We start from the raw sequence: 10,883 nt of genomic DNA, 5'->3' as shown, positions 1-10,883 counted from the left end.
TTACTCAGACGGAAATAAACGTTAGAATCTTTATTCCGTCAGAAATAAAAATTATTGACAGAATTCCGTCACAGTATAATGTTTATTTTTTTTTAATAATAAATAGTGCATTTAAATAAATATTCATCTTATAATTCATATATACACTAAATGTAAATATAATTTAAATTAAGATATATTAATGTAAATAAACAATTACAAAGATCATATACATTAAACAATTACAAAGATCATATATATTAATGTAAATAAACAATTACAGAGATCATACAATTACAAAACTATTAATTACTTACATAATATTCTAATAATCTAAAAGGCTTTTCGATCCTATTGAGCCTCCAAAATGTACAAAGTGCATACCAAAATACATTTGATGGCGCCCCTTCAAAATACTTAGACACGCATATATCTATTCCATACTATATCGTCCCTTTGCAAGGCAGAAGACCTTAAGAAAAAGCAAATAAATAAGTGAATTAAAAGCTATGAAAACGAAACATTGTGATTTTATCTTCAAACCACGCAATATAAGTGCATGCTACAAGAATATATATACCTTAAAAATGACTTATCCATCTTGCCTCGAGAGCTCCTCCAAGCAGGTGATGTATGGTATATGAGGTGAACCATAATTGCTATTACCATGATTTTGAAAATCGGACAGTCTGTCTTTTCTTTGCCCCGCCATCTCTTTGGCATATAATGTGTATGTTGAACCACCAAAGACATAGCTCCATTTGGATCAAGGACAAGAAACTCATCTATAACTGTAACTGCAGCCCAACTGCTGGCTGTAATGGTACCAAAAACAGCAGCATACCAGAACAAGGTGCGACCAAATATCTACAAAATTTAGAAAAGGCATCCATGAAAAACTACGTATGACAACAGCAAACCCATGCCCTAAATATGTGTAACATCTTTTTGCAATGGAGTGATAAGCTATTACATGGCCCTCCAATAAAGATTCCTCCAGAAATGTGATAATGATCATTATAGCAGAAAAGCCTCCAGAAACGAAAGAGATGAACTTGGCAATAATAGAAATAATAGGTGTCGGAAATTGCTTGAGATACTCTGAAGCATTTACTATACTGCCATTCATCCCGTGCTTGAACAAATGGTCAACCTGCAACACGATACAGTACCATTTTATATTGATAAGTTTTCAGGGGTTCAATATGGGGGAAATGAATATACTAAGGAAACTGACATCAATTACTACTAAAACAGAGCTAATTAAGCAAATAAATATATAGTCTTATCAAGACAATAGCACAAATTCCACAGTAAAGAAATAAAGCTTCAATATAGTACACCAAAATCCTATCATTCCTATATTTCCCACACAGGAGCAGACGGAGATTGCCACATCCTCCAAAAGAGTTTCATTAACAACACTTTGTTATTATCCCTAGTCTGTCTAATCCCAAGGCCACCCATACCGTTAGGTTGACAAACCTCCTTTCAAGGAACAAGTTGAATTTTCCTTCCCTCCACTGAGTCCCCCCATAAGAAGCGCTGATTGATTTTATCTAAACCGTTGAGAACTGGTTCAGGAAGACGACAAGCTTGCATAATATGATTGGGCACCGCATAGTTCACTGACCGAATCAAAGGTTTCAATATAACTTAATAATATCAAAACTACCCTTTATCATATGTTTTAATGATAAAATATCAAATTTTCCTATTTTTTTTTATATAATTATAAATTTTAATTTAGTAGTGCAGAACTTATTCGTTTAAAAAATGAATAATAAATATTATAAAAATTATTAAACTTGGAGTATAAAATTATAAAAGTGATTTTTTTAAGAGAATAAGAAATATAATTTTTTTTATAATTAATATTCACAAATATAAGAATTTCGGTATATATATATATACTACACAAACTTCGTTAAAACTATTTTGATTAAATTTGAAAGCTAGAAGGTAAGTTATTTTTTTCATATCTAAAAATAAATAAATGAACTAAAGAGTTGATTAAGGTAAAACTTAAGGACCTTATAATAACATGATAGACCTACGAGTGAGTTAAGTAAAAAGACATATATCTTATAATTATTTACCCTGTATATATCACTAAAATAGTTCTATTTCTCAACAAAAATTTATTATAGTTATAATCATGAAAAAGATGAGAAACTTAGGGAAAATTTAAATATTAGCTAGGCATATCAAATATTTTTCAAGATAGTGAAATCTTGATAATGAAATTTGCATTTTCTTGTATAGCAAATAAATCTCATAAATTTTAAGGTAAATTCAATGGTTTATATAGGATTAAAAATATTATTTATTGTTGGTTTAAGGTGTCCGCTATGGTTACTTTGTTTTTTACAAAGTACCGTTACTTGGTGTGGTTTTCACCATTGAATTAATTTTAGGGTAAATTCCAAAAAAAACTCATGTGGTTTCATGTTGTTCAAAAAAAACCCATGTGGTTTGTTTTTACAAAAAAAAAAAGGACCGTGTTATACGCCGTTACCCGAAATAAGAAAAATGACTTAACAGTGTTAAATCTGATGACGTGGCAAGGGGCAAAATTGTCTGAATTAAAATAAAAAAATAAAAATAACAAAAAAGAAAAAAGAAAATTAAAATCATAAAAAAAAACCAAATCTTAGCTTCAGGCCTTCTTCTTCTTCGCCTCCTTCTTCTTCGCCTCTCATGTCTGCGTCGCAATCCTCATCAGCATCCGCGTCCGTTGCAATTCTCATCGGCGTTGGCTTCGTCAATGGATGTGGATTTTACTTTCTGGAAATTCTTCATCCATTCTTCTTCTTCTCTGTGTAATTCTTCTTCTTCTTTTACAGATCTTCTTCTTCTACTATTGCAATTCCTTACACCAGAAAAGGTAAAACTAGTAAGCAAAACGCAATGGTCCGATTTAGGTGATTCTAGCAACCTCTTCCCGGAGCATCCCCAGACCCTCGGCTTCCACCCCTCAACCTCTCCAGCGTCCGCTTCAGAATGATACTCTGCACAACTTTTTATCAGAATCGGTCAACAATAATTGTTTGATCGGAGAAACTCAAATGGATTTGGTCTCCGGCGAGATCGCCTCCGCCATCCATGATTATCGTCAATGGCACTGCTCTTCTATCTTGTGGGTTTTGTATGATTAATTGGATTCAAATTCTACTGTTCATTAATCGATTTATTTGATTAATTGATTCAGGAGATCTGAGTTTTGTGGGATTTGTTTGATTAATTGATTTATTCAAGTTCTAACTTGAATTAGATAATAGTTTTGCTGAGTATGAACTTTGGATTAAGGAACCGGAAAGGGTTGACGATCGTTGTAGTCGGTTCTTCTTCTGGGTAATTCTGGATAATTCTTCTGGGAATATGGGGGGACTGAGTTTCACGTGAAGAAGAAGAAGAAGAATTATCCAGAGAGAAAAAGAAGAAGAAGATCTGTAGAAGAAGAGAAGAAGAAGATCGGTAGAAGAATACGGGAAGATGTTCTTCACAGATTTGAGGAAATTGGGGAAGAAGAAGAAGGAGGAGAAGAAGGTGGATGTTGGGGATTTCTTTTTTATTTTATTTTATTTTTTTAATTCGGACCATTTTACCCTTCTGCCACGTCATCAAATTAACGGTGTTAAGCCATTTTCTGTTTTTCGGGTAACGGCGTATAACACGGTTCTTTTTTTTTGTAAAAACAAATCACAGGGGTTTTTTTTTGAACAACATGAAACCACATGGTTTTTTTTGGAATTTACCCTTAATTTTATGCTCTATCATCCAATGGTGAAAACCACACCAAGTAACGGTAGGTTTAATTGAGTAGATGTGAACTAATTAATGTGGTTGGTATGGATTAATAAGTGTAGTCTGTGGTTCCATTAAGGATATATCTAATCTACACATCAATAATTACTTGTTTAAAGTTGTTCAATTTTGTATCTAATTAAAATATATTTGTTATATATATCCTTCCACAATTAATTTACTATGTAAATCAAATGAAATCAAAATACGTTTGTGGCTAAAATGGCAGAGGTTTTAGTTTTTTTCTTTCAATTAATATCATAACTAACTACAAAATTACAATTAAATCAGATTATGAAACTTTATTCTGAACATGTCATTATTATATAACAAATAAAGTATGATTTTATATCCCAATTTAAAAATTCTAAATTCCAATTCATAAATTCTAAACGCTACCCTAATTTATAATTCTTAAAATAGATTAAAAATAGTGAATTTATTAGTTTGACAAAATCTAAAATTATGACTTGACATAGTTGTAAATAGTTTTTCAAAAATGAATTTTTGTATAATTTTCGCAATGAAAAATGCCTATGAAAACAAAAGAGATATCGATATCCTCTTAATTATAGATTAATATGTAGGTCATTTATGCCTTGAAACCTCTCCAAAAAGTTTGGATGCTTAAGTTAATAAAATATTATATTTTAATACGATGGGTTAAGTTTTGCTACTTTTTAAAGCAACTTTTTATTTGAAATGCTCTAATTTAAGGGAGAATTACTAAACTAGCCCATTTTAAGGGGTTAGTTTACATTTCTAGCTTCTTTCAATTTTTTTTTACAAAACTAACATATTTCAATAGACAACTTCCATCTTTGCCCTCATCTTCTTCCTAAACAGAACTTCATTTCTCTAACGTATCAAACGATGCGATAGGAAGAGGAGGAAGAACGAGAAGCGACAGCGGCACACTCAAAGAGGTGGAGAAGCGAAAGGCGGCGAAAGGAAGAGGAGGAGAAGCGAACAAGCGATGAGAAAGAAGGAGAAGCGAATGGCGGCGATAGAAAGAGGGGGAGAAGAAGGCGAACGACGAACGGAAGAGGAGGAAGAAGACGATCCTTTTTCCGGCAATCTCGTCCCAATATATATTGTTTCTCTTCCTTTTTCATGTTTTTCCTGATCGTGCGAACCCCAAAAACAGTGACATTGTTATCTGAAAATGCATTTTGGTTGGAATATCATTTTCATATTTTTCCCCGATAGTGTCGATATCTGTATATATCTGTAAATATCTGTCAATATCTGTCGATATCTGTAGATGTCTGTAGATATTTGTAGATATGTGCTGTCGATATCGACAACATATATCTACAAATATTTACAGATATCTACAAATATTTATAAATACAATATCTACAAATATCTACAGATATCTACAATATCTGTAGATATTTGTCGATATCGACAACACATATCTACAAATATCTACAGATATCGACACAGTCGGGGAAAAATCTGAAACTGATATTCCAACCAAAGTGCATTTTCAGATAACAATGTCAGTGTTTTTGGAGTTCGCACGACCAGGAAAAACATGAAAAATGAAGAGAAACAATATATATTGGGACGAGATTGCTGGAAAAAGGGTCGCCTTCTTCCTCCTCTTCCGTTCGTCGTTCGCCTTCTTCTCCTCCTCTTCCTATCGCCGCCATTCGCTTCTCCTTCTTTCTCCCCGCTTCTCCTCCCCTTCCTATCGCCGCCTTTCGCTTCTCCACCTATTTGAGTGTGCCGCTGTCGCTTTTCGTTCTTCCTCCTCTTCCTATCGCAGCGTTTGATACGTTAAAGAGATAAAGTTCTGTTTAGGAATAATGAGGGCAAAGATGGAAGAATTTGTTAAAATATGTTAGTTTTGGAATTTTTTTTGAAAGGAGCTAGAAATGTAAACTAGTCCCTTAAAAGGAGCTAGTTTAGTACTTCTCCCCTAATTTAATAAATTAATCATTTGGTTATAAAGAAATAAGATGCATACGGAAAGTGTGTTGCACACACCTTCGAAAAGTAAAATGATCAAGTCGGAATATGTGATTCTAATATCATAGAAGACATATTTTACAGTTGAGCAAGTAAATTTTTTTTGTTAATATGTTTTAATCTATTATGTGAATTATGTAAATAAAATTCCAAGGCGTTTGCAACACATCTTTCGCAAGCAGTTTACTTCTTTGCAACCGAATGATTAGCTCACTACGTTATTTTAAGCAAGTTGATGAGATTATGAGGATAATTTAAAAGTTCAGGGACCGATCAACATTTTTAGATAAATTCAGAATAAATCTATATATAATATAAAACAGTAACGATGAAACTGATGTGTCACTTCCTTCTTACTGATAAAAATATAATATAATACGTAACATATTAATTTTAATTATGTTATTATGTTTATCTATAAAAATATTATTTTTATTCATATTATATAGGATTTAGAATCTCTCCTAAAATCTCTGTAATTCTCTACATATCTATGTATAATATAAAACAGTAACGGTGGAGTTGAGGTATCACTTCCTCATTTTTTACTGATAAAAAATATAATATAATATAATACATAATATATTAATTTTAATTATATTATTATATTTTCCATAAAAAGATTATTTTTATTCGTATATATGTAAGAGTTCTATAGAATTTAGAATAATCATTAAAATCTCTCTAATTTTCTGCATATCTATCTATATCTATATATAATATAAAACAGTATCGATGAAGCTGAGGTGTCACATCTTCTTTTTTTACTGATAAAAAATATAATATAATATATTAATTTTAATTATATTATTATAAAAAATATTATTTAAAATATATGTAAAAATAAAAATAATTTAAATAGCACTTTTATAAAAAATTTATATCTAATATAAAACAGTAATGATGGAGTTGAGATGTCACTTTCTCATTTTTTACTAATAGAAAATATAATATAATATATAATATATTAATTTTAATTACATTATTATATTTATTTATAAAAATATTATTTTTATTTGTATTATATCTATGAATTCTATAGGATTTAGAATAATCCATAAAATCTCTTTAATTTTCTGCATATATATCTATATAAAATATAAAACAGTAATCATGGAGCTGAGGTGTCACTTTTTTTTTACTGATAAAAATATAATATAATATATAATATAATAATTTTAATTATATTATTATAAAAAAATATAATTTAATATATAATATATTAATTTAAATTTAAATAGTATTTTTATAAATTTTTTTAATATTTATATGCCATGGGCCAAAAACTAGTGATATATTAAACCATAGTTATATCAAACAACTGCGTTCTTATTAGTTTTTTTTTTCTTGTATCATAATTAGTGGAACAAAAAATTAACGTTAATAAGATGCGTGCCCGTGACTTTGTTTTTTTAGAAAAAAAATATAATTGATCCATTGATACAAAAATAGTATATCTCGATATAAGTAATTAAAAAATTACAATTCAAAAGTATATCAAAGAAGTTTGAAACCGTTTTTAAAAGAGATAATCTAATTTTCTCTCGGATTATTAACACTTTGTCAAAGGAGCTAGCGGACACTTTTATGTTTACACCTATATCCAGAGCTATATGGAAAGAATTAGAGCATAGATACGGGGAAAATCATGGGCATTTATACTTTCATCTTCGAAAGGAACAAAATAATAACTGCTTTTTCAACAAATTGAAACGGTTGTGTGATGAAATTACAGTGTTTAAACCTATTCCTAACCGTTAATGTAAAAAAGGAGCTAATACTATAATCCAAAATGTGTGATGAAAATAAGATAATGCAATTTTTGTGTAGTTTGAATATAAAGTATGAACATGTTGAAACAATATGATTCTCAGTCATTGTTATTGATGAGTAAAATGGTATATATAAACAGCACAGTTCACGTTTCAGTGAAACTCTAATTCTGTCTAACTGTCCAACTGTTGTGTAAATACAGTAAATTCTATAAACAGTAAATACTACTAAATATCTCTAATACACCCCCATAGTTGAAAGGTTCGGAGGCCGAACATTGAGACTATTTCTGAAATCTTCGAAGAGTGGTGTGGGCAGCCCTTTTGTGAAGATGTCGGCTATTTGATATCGTGACGGGATATGAAGCACGCGGACTTCGCCTTTGACGACCCGTTTCCGGACAAAGTGAATGTCCATCTCGACATGTTTTGTGCGATGATGTTGAACTGGATTTCCGGTGAGATAAATGGCGCTAACGTTGTCACAATAAACAATAGTTGATTTCTGTATCAGATATCCGAGCTCAAGTAGAAGGTTGCGAATCCAGCATGTTTCAGACACCGCATTAGCCACTCCACGATACTCTGATTCAGCACTGGACCGGGACAGCGTGGGTTGTCGTTTTGCTGACCAAGAAAGTAGGTTATCTCCAAGAAAAACACAATACCCGGAAGTGGAACGACGAGTGTCGGGGCACCCAGCCCAATCGGCATCGGTGTAAGAAATCAACTGACACGGAGATGAAGCAAATAAGGTGAGACCAAGATCAAGAGTACCTTGTACATACCGAAGAATGCGTTTAAGAGCTGCCATGTGGGATGTCTTGGGGTCGTGCATGAACAGACAAATTTGATAAACGGCATAGCAGATGTCTGGTCTGGTGAGAGTGAGGTATTGAAGGGCACCTGCTAACTGTCTGTATTCCGTGGGATTGTGATAAGCAGATCCTGATGAGATGCTGAGTTTCTTCCATGACTGCTGGAACGATAGGCAAGTTCGCCATGACCTAGCTGCCGCCGCCATGACTTCTCCGGTTAGCTCTTTCGCCATCGCCCACCTCTTCTCTCGGGAAGCTTTTGCGAAATCGGCGACTCTCTTGACACCGCCTACTGCTGGTCTACAAGTTCCGTGTATCTCCCGCCTGTTCAGCAGAGACGCGTTTTCACGATCTCTTGACGATGGAGTTCACAAATCTCCAATTACTATCAAGGAGCCACAGAAACAGGTAATCTCCCAAAAATCCTTTGCTTCTGCTCTTAGCGGGTCTGTTGAATCAGAAGTAGTGCCGGACTCCACCCAAGCTGTCATCACTGATGAAGGAGGTTTCCGGGCAATCAAAATCCCCCAAGCGCTATACAAGGAACGTGTTTTGTTATGTCAGAACTCGATGATTGGCCGCATCTCTCTCCTCAAAGGGGAGGCGCCATGGAAACATGCTGACCTTAAACTTAAACTGAACAAAATCTGGGACAGACAGTTGGATTGGAAGCTCATCTCGCTGGGACGGGGGTTCTATCATATCATTATGCCCTCTGCAGAGGCTCTCCAAGCAGTTTGGGGGCAGGGTGCAATTTTGCTCAAACCAGGGATCATACGTTTCACCCCTTGGAAGCCTGGGTTCAGCCCCGACTCATACAAGTCGACCTCTGCTCAGGTATGGGTCCATTTTTACAATTTGCCGTGGGAATATTGGGATAAAAGGATCATCGCTAGCATTGCTCGGGCTGTGGGAATACCATTACGATTTGATCGCAACACGGTGGAAGGGGAATTTGGGCACTATGCCCGTGTTCTTATTGATGTGGACCTTGCACATGATCTTCAATACAAGCTCCGTGTTGACATTGAAACTAAAATGCAATGGGTTAATCTTGAATACGAAAACCTACCAGGAATTTGCTCCATCTGCAAAGTTGTGGGACATTCAGCAGCTGGATGTCGTAAGAACCCTGGAAAGGAGCAACAAGCAAAAAAACAAAAGGAGAAGGTGGCTTTTCAGCCCTCTTGGCACCCAAAACCACAGGCCTCAGCCCCGGAAAAACAGATTGATAACACAGCCTCGCAGAAGCAACCGGCTGAAAAGCGCAGAAGCTGGGCGGATTACAGTGATTCGGGCAGTGTTCACGGGTCCGATACTGAGTTTGATCATCCGATTACAGACACAGGTATACAGGTTTACTCAACATATGAATCTTTGGATGGAATCTTGTTTGCTGGCTTACAGCAAAATGTGCATCTACCACAGGCACATCTGAGAATTCCTATTGGCATTCCGAGAGCAGTAGAGGAGGAAGGGGCACTTTCACATGATGATTCAATGGCACTGGTTGTGCATAAAGGGGAATCGAAGGTAGAGGATCCTTTAGACTTCTCTCCACTTGCGCTTGCTGTGCATGAGGGGGAGCCATCGGAAGGCCAGCTTACAGACGACGCCCGTTCCGAAAGGACATCCACGTCTGGAAACTGGACCTCAGTTAAACCAAGGAAATCTAAGAAGCTTCAGACATACTCAGCAAGAGCCAAAAGGCTCAGCCGGCCTCCTATACGGTTCCAATGATCGTAATCTTCTGGAATTGCAGAGGTTTGCGGAACCAGCGTACGCAAAGAGCTTTGAAAAAGCTTTGTCACTCTCATCGACCTGACTTTCTTTGCCTAGCTGAACCAATGATCGCCTTCGACAGTATTCCTGAGTTCTTTTGGAACTCACTTGGCATGACTTTTATAGCATCCAATGACACACCATGTCCTTCTATTTGGGTGCTTGCAAGACCATCAGTGATAATCACAAGTTCCACTATCCATCAACAGCATGTTACAATTGAGGTTAGCTTGAACGGCAGTCAACAACACCTCTCTTTCGTCTATGGGTCTACCTCTGCGTTGGGACGTTTGGCCCTTTGGGATAATCTGATAGGTTATGGTCATAGGAACCTGGGGAGTTGGCTTTTGATTGGGGACTTTAATGCAGTTACAGGGGCTCACGAGAAAACGGGTTCGGCTCCGGCAAATGGGTCATGCGCTGATTTCAGAAGCTTCATCAGTCTTTGTGGCCTCTCTGATGTGGAAACGGCCGGGGCGCAGTATACCTGGTCTAACGGGCGTATAGGGGATGCTCATGTAGAATGTAGGCTTGATAGAGCCTTGGTTTCTAAGGATTTCCTTGATCACTGGGACTCCGTCAGCTGCACGGCTCTGCCGCGACATTGCTCTGATCACTGCCCTCTCATTCTCTCTTGCAGAATTGGTCTTCCTCATGTCAGTAGGTTCCGTTTTCATGCTATGTGGCTTACTCACTTATCTTTAAAGGAGGTGGTACGTTCTCATTGGGTCGGGTCAACACTCTCCTT

At 35.3% G+C, this 10,883-nt stretch overlaps 1 protein-coding gene across 1 annotated transcript; it reads right to left on the bottom strand.

Annotated features, from left to right (window-relative positions):
• Positions 1-213: 213 nt before the first annotated feature.
• LOC136228062 (autophagy-related protein 9-like) lies at positions 214-3,692 on the bottom strand. The gene is made up of 3 exons (XM_066016890.1): positions 953-3,692; positions 560-846; positions 214-451 (listed from the first exon to the last, which is right to left on the bottom strand). Exons 1-3 carry the CDS (start codon positions 1,106-1,108, stop codon positions 397-399), a joined length of 498 nt encoding a protein of 165 aa, XP_065872962.1. The 5' UTR covers positions 1,109-3,692; the 3' UTR covers positions 214-396.
• Positions 3,693-10,883: the final 7,191 nt, after the last annotated feature.

Source organism: Euphorbia lathyris, chromosome 4, assembly GCF_963576675.1.
Source record: "Euphorbia lathyris chromosome 4, ddEupLath1.1, whole genome shotgun sequence".
Classification (NCBI taxonomy): Eukaryota; Viridiplantae; Streptophyta; class Magnoliopsida; order Malpighiales; family Euphorbiaceae; genus Euphorbia; species Euphorbia lathyris.
The sequence above is the reverse complement of the archived record's forward strand: the minus strand, read 5'-3'. Positions and strand labels throughout refer to the sequence as shown.